The sequence below is a fragment of the Sabethes cyaneus genome, chromosome 1, assembly GCF_943734655.1.
Source record: "Sabethes cyaneus chromosome 1, idSabCyanKW18_F2, whole genome shotgun sequence".
Lineage (NCBI taxonomy): Eukaryota > Metazoa > Arthropoda > Insecta > Diptera > Culicidae > Sabethes > Sabethes cyaneus.
Genome location: NC_071353.1, coordinates 62,523,034 through 62,544,979, shown reverse-complemented (window position 1 = coordinate 62,544,979; position 21,946 = coordinate 62,523,034). Strand labels below are relative to the sequence as shown.

Genomic DNA, 21,946 nt, shown 5'->3' with positions numbered 1-21,946 from the left:
TAACAGTAATCAGTTCACCGTGTTCAGCTGCACAGCCCAAATTAGACAGAGAGACTGCCTTAAAGTTTTGAAGCGACGAACCGCCATAACTTTGCTTTGCCTAGCGAAGCTTGTGGTCATAAAAACATGACCGCGTTGAAATCGGCTAATTCACTTTCAGCAAACAACAGACTCGCCACTTTGTGCCGATCCTTTTGTCTGTCGCTGACCAGTTGAAAGTGAAATTCGCTCATTTATGCTCGCTGGAAACAAACAAAACAAATTTCGCAAACCAGCTCCTCTTTCGCGGGGCAGGGTTTTTTAAAGAAACTTTCGACTTAAGGAGTATTCATTTGAAAAAGATGCAAATTTCAGAGTCTTCTATCATCCGCTTGTTCCATCTACTGGGTATAGCAAATGTTTATTCCATTTTCTCGTATAGGTATTTTGATTGAAGCTTTCTCTTCGTTGATCACATCTGTTAATGCGTCAGCTTAAAGTGTTACCAAATAGGTTGATTCACTCGCCGCAAACCAGAAGATTCTTGGATGGAAAGAGTAAAACGAAAAGCAGGCTTCAATCTCTAGAGTCAATAAGACATTTAAGAAATATTTTTTCCTGTTAGAACTGAACAAATATTTATTTACAAAATAAAAGTAAGAAAATGAACAATACAAAATGGGAAATCGATAATTATTAGTTCTAAAAATCCATTTAATCAAATTAAAGAATGCGTTCAACGCAACCGGAATCGCGTGGGTGCGAATCAGAAATACATTCTAAATTTATGACTGATGCTAACTGTAACTACAGATGTCTTCCAGCGGGTGGAAAATGACAGATCCGCAGAAAAGTTGAATTTTTGCCGAACTTATTAAAATGAGCTACTCTTCTGGTTGGTCTCGAGGTACAACCAGGCTTCATTGACTGTTTTTTGCTCAATATCTGTTCTTTTGACTACATCAGCGGCTCAGCGAAACATAATTCGAAAAAGTAGTGTAAAGTTGTAGCAAAACCTAGGTGCTGCATTCCGTTATCGAAACTTGATCTTCTGTTTTTATACGACAAACTTCGCAGACAGCTGTTAGAATACAGAACAATTGCAGGACCAGTTACTACGATCCTATTGATTCCAGCAGCCTCTAGCAGCCGAGATTCGAACATACGACCACAGGCTTATTGGGCCAGCATCATACCTCGAGGTCAACTGGGAGGCGAGAGTTAATTATATTATCTACAATATTGTTGAATAGAGTATAGTTTCATTTTTTTGTATCCTCCCGAACTTGACAATATTTTTGACAAAGTTTTATGACATTTTTTTTTGGCAAGATTGATTTGTCGTAACAAGGCTACCATCAAACTCTTTCGAATATATTTTTGAAAAAGAAATCACTTTCCTCAGAAAGAACATTCTAGCATAAACAACGGAGCTGACAAAATTAATAATTTAAAAAAGTAACTTTTTTAAACGACAATCAAGCAAAAATCTGTCCACTATGTTGAGCATCCCTTCATCTGAACAGTCTGCAAAGTCACAAAACAGCGAAAATATACAGGATTGTAATGCACGATTATTCCTATGGTTTTGACACTTCGTCGACGTTTACTTTGTTCATACTAAAAAGACAGACTTTATGGTTATCTTGCAAAAAACTTCGTTACCTGAACTAATTCAAACTAGTTTTATATAAGCGCAATTTGTCTTCTTTAAGAAGAATAATGGACCCCGCTAATTGGAACGATTGCTCGTGCAACCAAACTAACGGGGTTCGTTATCAATTTGAACCCCTGGCAACTCCAAATAAGCTGAAACTTGCATGATTTCATCACTCTGTTCTTTGTTATCGTTTTGGTGGTTTGATTCAGTTGGCAGTTGCAAGCGGCCAATATTCCGTTCTCCGATGAAAGTTGGATCAGGATCCAGACCCTCAGCAGCCTAGAGCCGGGTTATTTCAAGCAGTCGTCTCCATTCAACTCGATCTTGGGCCACTCGTCACCAATTTCCCAGTCGTCTCAGAAGTCGGAAATCCCTTTCGACCTAGTCGAGCACGTTGAGCCCCCCTGTATCTGGTGCCGGTGGGGTTGTGTTGAAGAGAATTGTTTTCATCGCACTAGTGTCCGGCATCCTTACGACGTGTCCGGTCCACCTAACGATTTTCGCCAGATGGGAATCTTTCCAAACAGTAACTATATGTAGCGCCTCCACCAATCTCCAGTTTCAGTTTGTACTTCGCCAAATATCGTCCGCAATACCGGTACATAGTCAGCTTCGTACGGTGACGTATGCTTCTTGATCACGGCGTTTTGCGAAGGGCAAAGTAGACCCGATTTCCCGCTTGAACGCGTCACTGGATCTCCTTAACAGTGTCTTCGTCTGTGGTCACCAGCGATCCCTGGACATATCATTCCGCAACTTCGCCATTTAGGTGTTCATCGAAGAACTGCTTCCACCTATCGACCACCTCTCGCTCGTTTGTGATTACATTTCCTCCCTCGTCCCTCGGGATAGCTGTTCTAATTCTTTACAATCTCTGTGTCCTCCTTGTGGCGCTCCACTGGTTTCTTATTCGTCGGTATTTAGCCAAGTTCTTCCTAGTGGAAATGATCTGAATAAGAGGTTTATGGCCGTTTTATCGCAGATTTGGAGAATCTCAAATTTTAGGATCGGTTTTAAGGAGTAAGTGCTGGAAACCTCTTCAAGTGCACCTTAAAACTGCATTTGTTACTTCGGATAATCAACACCTACACACGCAAAAACGACAAATCCTATGACGTCAAGAACGATTCCACGGCAGACTTGAACAGACCTATAACGAGTGCCCAGAATGCGATGTGAAAACCGTCTCTAAGACTCTAATGTACAACTTGGGAAGAAGAACTTTGCTTTGTTGTTTAAGTATCTGAAAGTACATCCGGAAGTGTAGTCAAGGCGGATAAACGAATGCCAAAAATTTGGTTAAAAGATCTCATTTACCTGATTTATTAAAAAGGTTATCGATTTGATTGTAGCAGCTATCGAGACATTAGTTTGTTCAAATCGACAAAGTGCTCTTCCATAATCATGAAATTGAGAACATTAGTGGTATCCATTATTGTCGGTCAATACGAAGCTGTTCTACGAAAGGGTCACTTAACGTTGGATCAAATGCTTACTCCGTTTGAAATCTTAGCTAGGTTTCGAAAGTACAATCTGCAGCCTTGCAGTTAGTGGATTTCAATCTGGCAAACGATTGAGTTAAGTGAAAAAAACTGTGACAGTTAATGCTTGGATATGGTTTTTAACATATTTTTAGCGATATTCATACGTGTTAGAACGCTCGTGACGTGTAGCAACGATGTGAGCCGTGAAGTCAACCGACGAACTACAGTTACGCAGCCTGTAAACTACATCAATACTAGAGTTATATAGAACCCAGTGACCCTATACAAACATAAAGTATACACGCTAAAGGGAGCTAATCAACAAGAGCGCTGGTCTACATGCATAAAAAGTTCAGTAGGCATTGAACCGCATAGACAAACTCGCGCAAGGAAGTTGTACAGAAAGTGACTCACACTGTTGTTTTCGTAAACCCTTCAAACACTTCATAACTTCGCCCTATTAAGAAATTTTTTGACCTTTATGCAGAGGAAAATCCTTACTTACTTATCTTTACTTACTTACTTACTTAATGGACCTAACGTCTTACGACAAGGCCTGCGCAGTATAATTTCTCCATCTATTTCGGTCCAAGGTAACTGATCTCTAGTTCCGCGGGCACCCAGTGCTCGCCAGATCTCGCTCCACCTGGTCTTGCCACCTCGCTCGCTGTGCTCCTCTTCGTCTTGTTCCTACCGGATTTGATGCGAAAACAATTTTTGCAGGATAGTTGTCCGGCATTCTGGAAACATGTCCTGCCCAACGTATCCGTCCAGCTTTAACCACTTTCTGAATACTTGGTTCGCCGTAGAGACGCGTGAGCTCTTGGTTCATTCTTCGCCTCCATACAACGTTCTCTTGCACTCCGCCAAAGATGGTTCTTAGCACCCGCCGTTCGAAAACTCCGAGTGCTCGTAGGTCCTCTTCCAACAGTGTCCACGTTTCGTGCCCGTAGAGGACAACCGGTCTAATTAGCGTTTTGTACAGTGTGCACTTTGTACGGGGGCTCAAATTGTTCGACGGTAAGTGTTTGTGGAGTCCGTAGTAGGCCCGACTTCCGCTGATAATACGTCCTTTAATCTCACGGCTGGTATTGTTGTCCTCTGTTGCCAGTGAGCCAAGGTATACGAACTCGTCGACTACCTCGACCTCATCCCCGTCGATTACCACGGTACTGCCCAAACGGGCACTGTCGCACTCGGTCCCGCCCGCCAGCATATACTTCGTTTTAGACGTATTTATCTTCAATCCAATCTTCTCTGCTTCGCATTTTAGTCTGGTGTACTGATCTTCCACCGCCTCAAATGTTCTGCCGACAGCATCCACGTCGTCAGCAAAGCAGATAAATTGACTGGATTTATTGAAAATCGTGCCCCGCATTTCGATCGCCGCTCGTCTTATAACACCTTCAAGCGCAATGTTGAATAGCAGGCAGGAAAGACCATCTCATTGTCGAAGTCCCCTGCGAGATTCGAATGGGTCCGACAATCTACCCGAGATTCTCACACAGCATTGGATCCCATCCATCGTAGCCATGATAAGTCTAGTAAGCTTACCGGAAAGCCGTTTTCGTCCAAAATTTACCATAGCTCTTGTCGGTTTACGCTATCATATGTGGCTTTGAAATCGATGAACAGGTGGTGGGACTCAGAATTTGCGGCACTTCTGGAGGATCTGCCGCAGGGTGAAGATTTGGCCCGCTGTAGACCGTTGAGGATCGGCCACCACCCGATCACCTGCTTCTGCATCTTGCCCATCACTATAAAAGCTGTGCTCAGCGCGTGTGTATTGCCGCAGCTCTGGTAGATGGTATGACCATCTCTATACGTACGTACCATCGTTCCTTTCCAGCATACCTCCTGCAGCGCTACGATGTCGAACTTGCGGCTCTTCACTTCTTTAGATAGCACGTGGGTACTTCCGAGGAAATTTAGAGACCGACAGTTCCATGTTCCTAATTTCCAATCGTTAGTCCGTTTTCGTCGCCTGGGTCTTTGCCGATTGTTCCGATTAGAGTTATTATTATTACTTACGGAGTCTATTGCTTTGCTTTGATTTCGTAAAATCCTACAAGTGATTGAAAATAATTTTGATTTAAAGAAAGTATGATTAAAGCCTATCACAATAAAGGGTGTCTCACATCAAATTGTGTCACGGAAAAAAACACTGAAGAAAACTACCTAGCTGACAGAATCTTTTTAAACTTTCAGACAATAGAATATGACCTCCTTGGGATGCTTCTGTAGAGCCTGCTTCATTATAGCCCAGTATTTTTCGATGGGCCTTAGTTCCGGTGCGTTGGGAGAAGTTCGTGGCCTTGGGTACGAATGAGACCCCGTTAGCTTTGTACCACTCCAGGACATCCTTTGAATAGTAGCACGAAGCTAGATCCGGTCGGAAGATCGCAGAGTGTTGCTTCAACAGAAGTAGCAGACGCTTCAATGGACACTTCTACCACAAACGGGATTTGCCCGTTTATAGACCCGGTAGTCACGAATGGCGCACTCCAAATCATGTATTTTTGGCATACTTTGAAAGTTTCTGCTTCTTCACTTCCTCCGGAACGTCAAACTTGTGCTGGACGGTGAAGATCAGCCGCCCCGGGAGCTACCGGAGGTCCAGCTTGACTTAAGTCTCATCATACACTTGGACAGATTCAACTTTTTGGCCACATCCCTGACCGAAGCAGTGGGATTCAGCTTAACCGCTTTCACGATACGTTTGTGATCCTGATCGCTAATAGAACATCCATTTTGACCGAATTTCTGCTTCCGTTCGATGCTCAGAGTTTCGTAGGAACGTTTAATCTCACGTTGACTGTACGATTCGGAGTTCTTCTCCGATGTCACGATGAGATAATTGAGGATTTTCTTGGTGATTGCGCAAAATCATTTCGCGACGTTACTTATCGGGTGATGCCATTTTTTTCCAATTTTCGAAAAACTTGCTAAAACTACACTCTAAACTATTTCTACCCAAATTTTTAAAAGAAGATACCCAATAGGTAATTTTCTACAGCGTTTTTCCGTGATGCAATTTGATGTGGGACACCCTTTAGATGAAAATATTGGTCGCCTTGGTTGCCTTGATGGTGACAAAACAAATCCTTGAAACGTTGACCCAGACAAAATATATAAGTTTCTAAAAACCCAATGGCCAAAATGCCATCATTATAACCGAAAATAGTACCATTGTTGGTCAGAAAATCATCCAGAACTAGTGTTGATCCTTTTAAGTCAATCATTTGCGTTTCTCGATTCATGCATTCGGTTGATGTATTGTTTCTTAAGGTTTTTATATTATCTGTTTTTGGGGGTTGGTTTTATTATAAACGTGAAAACAATTGCTCTATTATTACTTCTCGATATTAATAAATTTCTGTTTGAATTTCAGGGTCGTCGAACGCGAACTCAGTGTGCCTTTGCCGATTTCAAAAATTATCAAAAAATGGAATAACCTACTGCAGGAGTACAAGGTAAGAGTTAACTTGTAGAATTCCGCCTCAGAATAAATACATACATATAGATACAACACCGCCCAGTTAGCTTCGAGGTACGATACTGGTCTAACAAGCTAGTCGTTGTATGTTCGAATCTCGGCTAGGCGGTGCTTGCTAGATAGAGTCAGTAGGATTATTACATTGGCCCCGTAATTTTCCTGTACTCTAACTGCCGGCAGCGAAGTCTGTCGATAAAGAAGGGTAATGTCTAATGACGGTTTAAGCCCACGGCTTTGCTTTGCGGCTTTGCACGGCTGAATGATTTATGCAAATCTCAGAAGGAACATGAGTAAAGGCTCAAAAAGAATTGTGCATCAATGCGTCCGTCGGAGCTAATTTGACAGTTTTTTCGCGGATCAATAGTTTTTTGACGCAAAATTCTGTTTGGGCCTTGTCACTTATTGTCATTTGTATGTTATACTACTGACGAACTGACATGACACATCGAAGAAAATCCTTTTAAAACAATCGTCCTGCACATTTTGCTTGCACACTAGCACCCTCTGTTATGCATGTTGCGGAGTAGCTTGCATTTGCAGGGTTTTATGCTGTAGGGTTTTGTACATTTGTGTGGTATTATACTGAAAACTCGAAGCAACACTCGTGCGCCGCGGTGTGGTCATGTTGCGAAACATGCTTTTTTGAAAAATGAGTGGTTTTTGATTAGACGATGGAATTATCGCGAGTGTCTCGTTTGTTTGTCTGTGGTTATACTATGGGTAACTTATTCATGAAAGAGACAGCAAATAAAAACGTCATCCACACGATTGTTTATTTTATAATAATAATAATTTTCGTTATTAACGAGACTTTCAGCCATAGGCTGGTTCGCTCAATTGTTTATTTTATGTCGATTCTGTGATTTAGCTACATATGTAGTGATCACATCAACTAGAATTAACTGTACGTGGATATCATACTGATATAAGCAATACGTAAAATTTGTAAATAAATATAACTTTTTGTGGATAAAAACATTTAACAAAACAACCCGCTGGTGATTTGACACACCTCAATTAACAGATAATTTTCATCAGCATGCAATCGCGGTGCGGCATCAAGTCAGTAATTGGACAGCATTTTTCCAATTTTTCTGCTCATCTTTCGCTTAAAAAATGCCGCATCTCGATAGATAAAATAAAAAAATTCTTCATCCACACTACAGCTGAAAGTGAAACTCTTCTGAATTGTTTTCTGCAGTTTCAGGCAGCGGCAACGAGGTAGTAGTTTTGAGCTCTGTTCGCTTCCATTTTCGTATTCCATCAAAGAAAGCTTCTCATTATTAAATCTCATTTGCTGATAAATTTTCCAATAAAGATCCACGCGAGCCGCCGTTTGATGAACCCAGCTGCTACGGGAAGATTACAGCCATGTACGGAAGAGACCTGTGTGTGAGCAGCTTTATGCTGCAGCGGTCCGCAGCGGCAAGAGGGAAACAGCAATGCACAATGATATGGCGTTAATGAAGCCGCATCTCTCGGAAGAGAAATTATTTTTTTAATTTAAGAAGAAAAACTCGCACCAGCCAGCCACTGTGTAGTCACTAAAAACGCAATTCAGCTGATGGGTGCAAATGAGAATTTCGCCCTACGTGAAAGAAAGCGCGAAGATTTAGTGCCAGCAATAGATGACATTTACTGAATGACAAAGGGAGGCAAATTATGAGACAACTTGTAAAGCAATGATCACGATGCTGATTGTTCTCTGGTGAAATGAGACTGTTATTGAAAATTCCGATATACAGCCTGTTAATTTCGCATTTTGTTCGTAATCACAATCAGCTATTCCGAAACTATTCGAGTCGTTAGCTGGTATCAGTCACCTTTACAACGATGTGGTTGGCCATATCTCCCCAGCGCAGCACGGATTCTTGAAGAATGTCACAAAACTTTGCGAGTTCACCTCGATGGCTGCAGATTACATCTCAAAGGATATTCAGGTGGATTGTATATATAAAGATATAAGCAAAGCATTTGATGCTGTTAATATTAATAGCAACTAGAAGGCGGTGGAAGATTTTGGTATTTGTGGCTCGTTGTACAACTGGTTAAAAACATATCTAGAACACAGAGTACAATATATGAAAATTTGTGGCAACAAATCTTGTTCATTTACTGTGCACTCCGGAGTACCGCAAGGTAGTCACTCAGGATCACTGCTGTTAGTGCTTCTGATGAACAAACTGCCAGAAGCTATCGCCCATTATGTCTAGAATGACTGTCTTAAATTGCAGCTCGATTTAGAACATGTCGATTTAGAACATGAAATACTGTGAAAAATGCAGATTCAAAATAAACATTAATTAACTTGACACTATTTTTACTAGTCAGAAGATTTGGTCGTGACGTAGACGATTCTTATACGATACTAGCGATCTACTAAGGTCTCATCAGATCTAGACTTCGCCAGTATTATTTAGCGTTTGCAGTACATAACGTACATTTAACGAATGGAAGAAATTGAAAAGAGATTTGTTAGATTTGCTCTAAGGAGCCTCGGATGGAACGGAGACCAGCTACCGCCCTACCACGACTTGTGTTCTTTGGTGGATCTCGATACAGTCCACGTGAGGCACGAACCGAACCGTCTTTCAGGACAAACCGTAAGCCAACCCCTTGTCAGCCGATTAACACGGAACGATAGCACAGTCAAGAAACTAACCAGAAACTATTCACGGAACGAACCAACCTCTCGCTTCATGAATGTCTTCAATGCACTACAACAAGTAATAACCGTTGAAATGAGGCCCGATTTAATTGGGTGTAGGCTTAGGTTATATTGTAGAGAACTATTGTATCACAATTTCAGTTATTTGTTCTAGCGAAATCGATAAAAATGGCCCTAATCAAGCGTCACTAGTATTCGGGGAATGTTGGTGACAGTCAGAAAGCCTGAATCGTGGGGGAACCAAAAACCGAAAAGAGTAATTAAAGCTTTCAGGTGGAACCGCAACCTCTTCTTCCGGAGTGTCACAAACCAGCTAGGAGTGTCGTCTACAATAATGCAGCGAGCTTAAAAACAATCCGGATTTTCAACTTATAAGAAGGTAGTGACAGAACAAGTTGACCAAAGCACAATCCCAGAGCTGTACATGATGATGCTTACGAGGATCGATTGCGTGTTGATGGACGACGAAATCTACGTCAAAGAAAACTTCAAATAGCTTCCATGGCAGGAGTTGTATACGGCATCCGGAAGGGAAAAGATGGCAGACATTTTCAAGCATATGGAATCTTCGTCAGGAAATACCTGCTTCGAGAAGCTATCTGTACCTGTAATTAGAACCTGGAAATTTAATTGAACAAGTGTCTGGAAAACGACTGTTGTTTCCGTGTTGTTTTGCCGGCGTTGGCATCCAGCTATTATTGAAAAAGCCTTGACCGCCAACAATATGCACGTAGTGTCCAAAGACAAGTATCCTCACAGCTCCCCAATCGAGAAATATTGGGGCAAGAAACTGTTGGAAGCGAGAAACAGTTTAAGGCAAACTGACATTTTGTGGCGAACAAAATGGATTAAGTGGCTGTATAGAATCTGACTTACTTTTACTTATGCGTCCATGTCCTACGGTCCGACAGAACAAAGGAATGAAATAAGAGATCTCCTCTGCCGAAGGTTAGCCGCCATGACTTTTCCTTGTCGCCAGGACAGGTTCTCTTCGGATGTTGGGTAAGCTGCGTCGTCATGAGCCTCTGGGTCTACCTCTTCTACGCTGTCCTTGCGCTGTCCTCCGTTCTTTTCTGCGGATCTGGTTCGCTCCTTTCCTCAAGGTGTGTCCGATCCACTTCCACCTACGTTCACGAATTTCTATTGCTAACGGCCGCTGATGAAATCGACGATAGAGTTGCTCATTAGATATCCAGTTATCAGGAACCGAATAATAAATACCTGCACTTTTTACGTTGTATTTGCTAAGACGCGCCACGTTTCGCAGACATACAACAGTAAGGATTTAACATTTGAGTTGAAAATTCGGGTTGTACAGAATCTGCCTGCATGAGTTAAATGAATTGGTCCGGCAATTCGGATTATTATTGAAGACATCCGATTAGATCGGAAGTTTAGGTTTTACAGTAGGATTTCGAATTTGGCAACAAATGCGTGTCGCCTATGTAGCCAAAATCGAAACCGTGCCAAAATCGAGACCCTTTTTTGATATGAAAAAATGTAATGTAAATGCTTTAGAAAATGACTAAATATCATTAATCAACGATTGCAACCATTTTATGTTTAAAAACTTCGCCAAGAGCTATCCGTCCGGTGCAAATAAGTTATTGACACCCTGCGGTAAGACGTAGTCATACGGCAATAAAAATATTATTGTTCGAAACCACATAACTTTTTTTCATGAACATACTGAGGGCATAATTTTTTCGTCATTTAAAGTATGTATGCAGAAACTGATTGATATTTAAGCATATTTTTGGAAGTAAAATATCTCTTTGTTTACTATTTGATGGGGTTTTCAACCGTTGGTTGGTTCGCCCCAAGGTAGTAAAATATCGTGTGTTGCCAAAAACGAATACTTTGTTGCCAAAATCGAGGCATGCCAAAATCGAACCATGCCAAAATCGAGCCATGCCAAATTCGAAATCCAACACTATAACTTTTGACTGAAAATGGAAAATTTCAGTGGAAGCTTCCAGTAAGCAAAGCAAAGCAAACCAAACCTAGGTGCTGCATTCCGTAATCGAAACTTGACCTTCTGTTTTTATACGACAGACTTCGCAGCCACCTCTTATAGTACAGGACAATTGCAGGACCAGTTGCTACGATTCTATGGAAGCTTCCAGTAATGAGTAAAAATACATTAGTCTGAAAAACTCACCATTTGATGTAAATTTTGAGCAACACTTGTGGCGAGCAAATATCACCCGAAACACACCAGGTAACAGGTTAAATTATCGTGATAATATGTGGGTCAACCGCTAATTTTTTGGGGGCGATCATGCCGGTATGCTCACCAGATTAAAATGTTATCCATTAAAATTTCCATGCTAGGTTGCCTGAGCATAAAAAAACAATCAGCGCTTTCCAACTGGTTGCAATCTTCGCAGTGTACGGATTTGCTAAAGCCAAGAAACTCATTAGTCATTTCGGCTAAATAAAACTCAATCAGGAACGTAGAGCAGATAGTAGAGAAACCAAAAAGTATTCAGTCGGTGATCGATATCTGATCCACTTGCCACTTAAAAGTCCGTGCAGTACAATAAACGAAAACTGAAAACTCCGTCTGGTGAAGCCCATTCAGCAGCCAAATTTACTGCTATTATTTTCCTACCATAGTACAAAAAAGCACCTCATTTGGGGAAAAATTATAAGCTCTTGTTTCGAAATTTCGCTTCCGTCTCCGGGTTTACTTCTCTCTTTTAACGGTTTCACCGAAATCACTCCAATCCCACGATCTCATCTCGACAAACACTCGTACAGAGGTCTCTAGCTCCAAAATTCGACCCACAGGTTTGGAAGACGATGATCGGAACTATATTATTCTGGGAAACAGAGCTAAAATAGCAGGTTTTTTTTGTTACACCCACCTATTGGCTAGAGTTGTGCTTCCAACATTCGAGTATGCTCTATGTATTTATCTTTATCATCTTCCCCGCTTACCAACGACCAATTCTGTCTTCATTCTCAGAGCAATGTTTAATACTGGCCAGCATTGGTCTGGGTCACAGGAAATCAACTCCAACACAAGGGAAAGAGAAGAAAGCTCAAAGTACAGAGAAATTGTGTTAATATTCTCAGCAGAATCCGTTATGCTTCCTTTATGCGTAGCTGCCACAGTGTTCATAGAACCATTTAAACCATCAGAGAATGATCATTAGTCTGACCTACTGCCGGGCATTGGTGCGTGAAGAGGGTGTCTTACGGACTATTTAGTAATCAGACACATTTTTTTGTGCGCGTGTACAGGTGCGTGGAATACCAAGACTAGCCTGCGTAACATCGAACCGATCAGAGCGGTACTTTCGGTTGGATGAAATTGTGGGTCATCGTTTCATGGCAGAGCTCACCAGAGAGGTCACAAATGAAGATTTAATAGAATTGCTTCTTATCTTTAGCTTGGTGAAACTGTTGTATACAAACCGGTTCAAGATGGTTCAGTGTACTTAGTTTTCTCTTGCTTTATTAGATTTTTTTAATCATGAAAAATTTATTAGTACAGTAGACTCTCGGAAAAGTTAATCGATTGGGGAATCGGTCGATTAACTTCTCCGAACTATTAACTTTTCTGAGTAGTCCTAAAAGTCATTGAAAATGACGAATACAAAAGCTAAAAATGCATTCCGGGACATAGGATACATATTTTTATGCACCTGCAAGTTGTAATGGAAAGAAATATGTAGCAATATCTTTATGAAATAATACTTAGTTCCAGTTTTTTATAAAATAATACCTTTCACTAAGTTTAAAACAGTCGGTTACACTAGTTTACTTCTGTTTTTTCGTAGTCTACGTTTTGATTAAAAATAAGCGTTCGCGCTAATTTTTAGTTCCTTGCTGTTCCTTCTTTTGCATTTAAAATTCAATTGAGTTTGCGCTTTTCCAGTATATTTCCAAAAATCCTGATGTAAATATATGCCCGTATTGAACTATTGTTGCAACTGTCCGATAGAAGAGTTTAATTTAATCCCAGTTATGATGCGACTCTGTATGAAACTGTGGAAAGGAGACAATAAGCCGAAAAATGAGAAATAAAGATTATTCACGTGTGTGAATAAACGCTTGGACAACCAATAAATTCAAACTCTCAGAAAAGTTAAGGCAAAAATTAACTTTTTAGAGCGTTGCATGAGAGCTGATATACGCTTAACTTTTCTGAACAATTAACTTTTCAGAGAGTTAACTTTTCTGAGAGTCTACTGTATTAGGTACTTACAGTTACTTATTCTAGCATTAATGTTAAAGATGCAAAATATCGAAGACTAGGCGTTGCAAGACAGGGCTTACAACTATTTTTTCAGAATGAGTTCTAATGTGCGACTTCGACTATAAAGTAATGCAAAAATTTGTGTGTTTCATTTGTAAGAGATCCCCGCCGATCAGAGGGGGAGGGGTCTTGAACTACTATAAGAAAAAATCCTTCCTCTAAAAGTCCCCACATGCCAAATTTGGTTCCATTTGTTTGATTAGTTCTCGAGTTATGCGGAAATTTGTATTTGAGAGCCCGCCACCACCCTCCAGAGGGGGAGGGGTCTCGAACTATCATAAAAATCTTCCCGATTCCAAAAAACTTTGCATACAAATTTTATTGCCGATCGATTCGGTAATTTCCGAGTCCATTTTTATAGGTATAGATATAATTAAAGCAGGGATGCCACATATAATTCTGTGTTTTTTGTTGGAAAAATTTGGTCATCTGTACAAAAATCTGTCCAATGCAAAACAATAAGAGTGAAAAAGACGGAGAGTCATTTTGCAGGCTATTTCCGTTCCGTAATTCATGTACAATCATTTTTTTTTGTGTCGCTTGGTCAGTTTTAATTTTTTGATGTCAAAAGAAAAATATTATTATAAGGATTTTAATAGTGTTGTGTATGTTCACGACAACCGCCTTTTTCTAGCAGTTTTGGTGAAATATGGAGCTTTTTATCCTTCCCAACCAATAAGCTTTAAGCAATTCAAATACAAACCGGTAGCGGTAAGCATTTAAGTGACAATAAATGATACTTAAAAATTGCTTGGGAAAAATATATAAGGTACCCCGGGGCAAGTGGGAATACGGGGTAAGTGGGAACGGAGCTCATAACTCTCTTCAACCTCATTTTCTCCAACCGAACCTTTCTAGAAATGAAAGATACAACTCAAACGCATGTATTAAAATTATAGATTATTTATAACAGGCATACCAAACATCAAAATTGCACTTTCAATTTGAGCGTAATTTTCAATTTGCGTTGTAAGTTTGACGCACCTTTCTATAAATGATATTTTGACCACAGGCTTTACGTAAAAGTACATGTTTTTCTGACAGTAGGTAAACATAATGAGTGTATTAACAAATTACACCCGAAAACTAGTTGTTTAATTTGACAAACGGCATTAAAAAATAAGGTAAGGTCGGCACTTGAAAGCACCCGGGACAAGTGAGACCTATTAAAAATAAAGTGTTTCAGCACAAAACTTCCTGTCTTAATACATTTTTTAGATAAACTATCGAACATTTTCAGTTCAATTACATAATATTTATACCAGTAAAGCTTTAAAATAAAGCCAAAAAGCACTAAACCAAGGGGCCCCAAAAAAGAAGTCCATATGCACAGTTTGTGAGGGAACAAACAGTTTGGTCACATTTTGGTTACACCTAAACGATGTTAATTGAATTTGGAAAGTCAAATTTGATATAATTAAGCGAATCTGCAACTGGAATTGAAACAATAAAGTGTTGTGGTTATTGTAACGTAACTATCTCTTATAAGTAGCTCTACCGAATTGGGCATGATAGAACAAACAGATCATAATCGTATTTTCGAGCTTTTAAACAATGGTTCATCATAAATTACGTCTCGCAAGAATTGGATACAACGACATATTCTACTACATTTCATTACAATAATGCTTTACAGTGTAATTGCTCACGATCTGTGGTTTATATACATTATAAAGTCGCCCGTTGTGATCTGATTTTGTTACGCTATTTTTGAATGAACCCTTTGTTTTGATTGTTTTTGATTGCTTCTTGCAATGCTTTAACATTGCTGTATATTAACTTACACAATTTACTATTATTTTATGCTTTTTAATCAAATTTGAAAATAGGTCCCAGTTGCCCCGGTAAATGGGGTAAGTGGGACCTATCGCCATAATTTTGAAAATTCTTCTCCAGATTCATTTCATGTAAATTCATAGGCCTTTTTCGTAATTAATCCTTCGAAGTGATACCACTGAAGAGTTTCTGTGCTGAAAGAATTTTGAAATAATCATAGGTATAAAAAAGACAGTGGAATAAACCCAAACTATGCATTTTTAGGTCCCACTTGCCCCGGTGTACCTTAGCTACTTTACTGCTAACCCTCTTCGTTGAAAATGCTTATTTGCAGCTGATTATCAACAAGAACAATTGCAATAGAATTTTGGATGCGCATTTACGACAGCTATGCAGTTAACTGCTGTTAACAGCTTATGGTAATGCTTATTGGTTACTTCGGTAGTTTTTTAGATATAAAGAGATGTAAACATCCGTATCTTCGAATTCCGCTGGAATAAATTCAATGCTTTCTTATGAGGGAGTAAATGTGTTTTTTTTGTGAAGAACGAATGTTGTGATTGTATTAGCAACTAAAGTCTGTAGGAAAACTTCCTGCAAGCAGAGTTTAAAAATGTATTTTAGCAAGCATTTGCTCTTCAGACTAATGAAAAAAGCGTAATGAAAAGTGGTTATGCGAATTATTGACCGCCCTTTACTAGTCAACTACATTACATTTTTTTGAATATATTCTTCACTCTTCAGTTTCTTTCCACTTCCAGCTTTACATCACGTCCAGAAGTGCGCCGAGCCGAATATTTCATAAACTATACGCTTATCATGAGCCTTGTGAAAGCTCCGCTCACATATCGCCATTGCACACCGGACTTGGATCCGTAAAAATGCCCCGCAAACCAGGTCAGGTGCAACGAACTGTATCGTTTCTAGCCAGTTAGCGTGAGCTAGTAGTAATTAAACGGTCAAAAGATGGAACTCAGCACCGTGTAAATAAAAAATTCAGTTCATCTTGAGAAAATGCAGTCCAAAATTTACTGCAAGTGTAAACTAGCACGGGCGTACACCGTCTATAGGTTTAAATTTAACAACAGTATTTTCATTAAACAATTCCGAGTTTTTAACAGGTACCGTGCCCACCCAAAAGCGGGTTTTTGACTGACTTCCAGATATACGATGTTTGTCTCTCTGTCGATGATACGATACGATACGATGTCTGTCTTGTAGTAATTATGTTATGTTCAAGTTTCGACCGTTAATGTCAGAAGAGTCTAGTTCTTTACAGAATCATTTATAATCATTCATGATGATCCTACACACTTAGATTTTATCTCGGAGTACGTACGGAGTACGGAGTTCAAAGTTTACTGCTCTGTATGGTTTATACGTATCGATCGTTCGAAATCACCTCATAACTCTGGCTGTTTGCAACATTTATGTAGTTTGATTAAAGTAAAATGTAGCTTGGAAAATTCTTGATTGTTTGATGTTATTTACTCATCTTTTTTTAAATTTTGCGACTTAGTCCGGTCTGATTCAACACCGACCATTTGAAAGTCCAAAGGTATTGAACAGAAATGATTATTTAATGCTCTTTTTAAACAAATCGTTTTGTTTCGCAATCAATAAGAGCTAGACAGTTATTATATTCAGCAATGTTGCTCAGTAGTACTTATTTATATTTCAGTTTCCAAATTTTGCAATTTTTCAGTCTATACGAGTACAAAGGTTGCCAATTCTTATACTGAATCTATCAATAACTCGGTCTAAATAGAAGATGCAGCCTCGTGGTCTTCTGTAAACTTTTGTATTTTTACGATAAGCAAATGTCAGTAGAACATTATTGTTCTCTGAATCCTATAGTTTTAAATAAATGCCAATAAAATTGATTTTAACAGATCTCGATTTGTCGATGATGGTCGACAAATATTTTTACAATAAAATTACCTACAACTTTTCTAAAGAAACCATAGCTCTCTGCTTCTAGGGGTTGCAAGTTGCCCTAATAGCCCTAATTTGAGGGTGGCAAAGAATGGATTAATCAGGGGTACCCTATTTTAATCAGTTGAACATAAATAAGCTTCAAATGCAGTATTTTGTTTGTATATTTAAATTCTTTTGATAAGAACAGCATCTTGAATCACTAAACCATAGATGTAATTCATAAAAACACAATTTACGGTGTTTTCGACAAGAAAGATAACAAATTAAGAACTGTTTTCAACAAAAATGATTTTTTTTTGCATTTGCTACTTTGAGCATTGATTACAGCATTTCTAAAAGTCAAGCACTCAATTTTAACATACTATATTGTAGAAGAAATGTGAGCGCTTACTCAGAAGCTTACAATTTGGAACAAGTCAATAAAACTCAGGACTGCTTAAGAAAGTATCTTGGTGATCAAAATGTGTTCGTGCTGATTAAAATTAGTTCCAGCGTCTCAATTTTTAATGTAAAATATGAGAAGCATAGTGACTCCCAGTGGTGACATCTTGAAGAATTAAAGTTAACCAGAACGTTGGTCTGCTGATATCCCTCACTTAGACATCGCTTATAATAAGGTAAAACAATCAGTGATACAGCGGTAACCCGATTTTGTCACGTTTTTGATCCGATTTTGTCACGTTTTTTACCCGATTTTGTCACGCTTTTGATTTATGAAAAGCTTAGTTTGAAAATCATTTTCAAACATGTCAAATGTGTTAAAAAACTGTGAAAAAAACTGTGTTCAACAAGTTGAGTATCGTGGAGTTTCCACAAAAGTTGTTTCTTATCTCCACAACTATAATAGCTAGAAGGTTACTTTCTTTGGCAAAGTTCTCTATAAAAATCGTATCAAAAATTGTGTAGAATATTGTTTTGCTCTATCTCTTACTGCTTGAAAAATATTTTCTATCTTACTTTTAAGGGGGTTAATCAAAGAATTGTTCATACCATAAGAAAGAGCTTTTTACGCTGTGAAATTTCTCTGAACATAGTTAACCAGTATAATCAACCATTTCGGCGCAATTAAAAAACGCGTGTTTTCATACGTTTGGAACATGTGCTGTGGAAAGGTGACAAATGTCCACAGAGAGGTAGAAGGAAGTGCGAAATGTCCTAAAAGTGATCAGAATGAAATATATATGTAGTTCGTTCTAAGTTTTCTGCAAAAAAATAAAAATTGAAAAAATACCCGATTTTGTCACCCCTAAATTCATCATGGGGGTGACAAAATCGGGTCATAAGACTGCTTAAAATAGGTTCCCTGCCCTATAACGGGACTAAAGAATTTCGGTATAGTAGAGCAACCTTTGAAGAAAGGTTAAAAACTATACACACAAGCACGTTTAAACAAAAATAATAATATTCATATTGACTACTCAACGGTAACCATTTTAAAAATACAGTGCAGGATTCAGAAAACATCACAATAGGGTTTATTTCTAATTCCCATCGTAGTGAGGAAAGCCACTCTAATTTTCATCATTTCTTGAATGGATTTAATGAATACTCCAAAAGTTCTTGTGCTGATTTGACTCAAACACACTTACCTTCCGATCCGTGCCCTTTGAATTCACTAAAAAGCGATTACTAAAGCATTTTATTCAAATTACGCAGCTGACTTTATATCTTAAATTCGTCGTACCGTTTTAAAATCCGTCCATCAAAATTTTTCATCGTTCGAACTAAAAATCACAATAATGTTTACGAAGCTAGCGCGCATGTATTTGTGTAGGACGGCATGAAAAATGTTATTCTGCAAAATTTTTGCAGGTCATGCAAGTTTTCCCGGCTGCAGAATAACGGCAATGCATTGCGTGAGTTATTTTCATTTTATGAATGACGGAAATTGAAACGATTAGTCGACATTTTCGTCTTCGTCGCACAAAAAAAAAACAGCAAATTGGGCTGCCAGCAATTTTTTAATGAAAAATGGCATTTAAATAAATCTCAGCTCACTTTAAATGATCGCGCATGATAGTCAAGAAACTAAAATATTAGGGAATAACTCATTTTGCCTTGTGTGTCATAAAAATCACTGATATTTTTAATAATTTGTGTTGGATAGGACGGGAACAGGTAATTACGACGAAGCAGCAATATACTCTAGATCAAAGTGATAAGTCCACACAGAGAAAAAACAAGACGAACGTTTTCTCAGATCCAGACTAAAATCCTTGCTACAAAAATAAATAATTTAATCTTCATTCGACCACATGTATCATCTTGCAATTTTACACCCAACCTTATGTGTAAGTATCTTGTTGCTCCTTTTGCACCACAAGGAGAAAGGGAATGGGTTCCTCTGTGTTTATACCCCTATTACTCTCTTTCCAAATTTTCCTCATGATCGATATGAAGTGCCTTTAATATTTTACAGGTTTGCAAAATCTGAACCAAGGTATCCAAAAATGTGTTCAGATAATCTCCACCAATCAAAACAAAAAAAACAGATGCGCCGGATTTGAAAAACGAGGTTAAAAGTGGAAAAACATACTCGTGGCAAAAAGCTATTAATTTAATTCGAAACTTTCACTCTTACTGATTAGTTTGCCATTTGCAAGAGCAAAGAAAAGGTAGGCATTGTGCGATTGCAGCGTGGCAAAAGAAGTGAAGATGAATCAGTTTAATAACTTATATTCATTCGGCATATTCGATTCTCTAAATGTCTTTGCTTTTCCTCGTAGGAAAGCTAATATTTTACTCTAAAAGGTGGTTTTTCCTCAAGAGTCTGGAATATTTGTAAACCTCCTAAGTTTATGACCATCAAAACACTGCAAGTTTAAAAATATTTTTTCATGTATGTATAAATTTCGAAATGAAAACTCTGCGGTTGTCATATGATCCAAGTTACAATTCAAATTTTTCTAGGACTTGATTAGAAATAACGATCAAAGGTGACCATGACTTGTACCTGCAGCGTTCACGGACATTTTTTTAAAAAACAACCCCTTTTTACTCTAAGTCTTAGTTCAAAACTAAAAAAATTGATTATGTACTTCTTAAAAAAATTTACATGTCAACGCATATTGCGTATAGGTACGATAGGAAAAAGCAATGCTTCGTATTCTGCGTCCCATCCCGCCGTAATGGACTGTCTAGATGAGAGCGCGCGGAATCGGGTCTCGAAGAATAACCGTTAGTTTTACGTTTAACCTAGTTTCGCCAATCTGTTTTGTTCTGCTTATTCTTACCTACTCACCGATCATGCCTGATATATGCTAGGTAGAGGCGACCTCCAGCAAGTTCGTATTTCTTTACCACTCAGAAGCTTCGCGCTATGAAAGCGACCGAGAGAACGAATTGGCTTTGGAGAGAGCAACGAGCATACGAGGGAGAATGATGTTCTAATAGCGATAGCTTTCTTCTCACCTTGACTTTGAATGCGATCTCGTCGATGTTCAGCTTGCGGTGCTTGATCTTCAATGCTGGTTATTCTATGTAATATACCCTACGTCTGTAGAAGTGTAGACTCGTAAAGCTTTCCCACTAGCGTCAAACGGTGTTCTCGCTCAGTAGGCCAGTAGGCTTGCCGCTTGCGAGCGTATGTTTAAGCCACACGTGACGTCACGTTAGCATGTTTCGGTGTTGGCTGTTGAGCTGACCGGTGCAGCTTTTCTTCTCGGGGGTGTGTTCAATGACGTAGTAGATGTTCGCTCGTCTAGAATAAAGCTTTGTTGATGGAATCAGCTGACGATGAATTGGTGGTGTGATATGATAATGATGTTTGTAATTAATATATCGTGGGCTTGGTTGAGCTGTTGTGTGGTATGGCAACGACACATAAGATACGAAGAATTTCAGAACGTAAATTATTATCACATATTGATGTAATGTAACAACTACAGATGTTGCCAATAAAGATTTAATTTGATCAATTAAATTAAATCAAATTGAATTTAATTTAATTAATCAATAATAACAAACTGACACATCTTGATTAACGTTTGTTTGAAGTGAAAGTATCTTCAGACTATTACTAAACTAGTTGACAGATCTAGGAAACATTGGTTTAATGAAGTTGACTTTCAGGTTTTGATAATCAACTTATGTATCAGTATTTGAGCATTTCCAGGTGAAATCTACCAAAAGCTATTCATTGCACTGGTTTTAAAGAAGACAATCAATTGAAATCCATTGTATTGAAAATACAGTGGTAACCCGATTTTGTCACTCCCCGATTTTGTCACCCCCGATTTTGTCACGCTTTTGATTTATCAAAAGCTTAGTTTGAAAATCATTTTCAAACATGTCAAATGTGTTAAAACACTGTGAAAAGAACTGTGTTGATTATCGTGGAGTTTCCACAAAAGTTGTTTCATATCTCCACAACTGTAATAGCTAGAAGGTCACTTTCTTTGGCAAAGTTCTTTATAATAATCCTCTCAACAATTTTGTAGAACATTGTTTTGCTCTATCTCATACTACTTGAAAAATAAATTTTCTATCTTACTTTTAGGGGGGTTAATCAAAGAATCGTTCATACCATAAGAAAGAGCTTTTTATTCTGTGAAATTTCTTAGAACATAGTTAACCAGTATAATCAATCATTTCTGGGCGATTAAAAAACGCGTGTTTTCATACCTGTGGGGCTGTGCTGTGAACAGGTGACAAATGTCCACAGAGAGGTAGAAAGAAG

At 38.7% G+C, this 21,946-nt stretch overlaps 1 protein-coding gene across 1 annotated transcript in view; it reads left to right on the top strand.

Moving 5' to 3' along the window:
* LOC128732568 (probable serine/threonine-protein kinase cdc7) overlaps positions 1 to 21,946 on the top strand; it is a 90,489-nt gene that overhangs the window by 34,271 nt on the left and 34,272 nt on the right. The window contains exon 3 of the mRNA XM_053825843.1: positions 6,515 to 6,596. Coding sequence (XP_053681818.1) covers positions 6,515 to 6,596 — 82 coding nt within the window. The remainder of the gene's footprint in view (positions 1 to 6,514; positions 6,597 to 21,946) is intronic.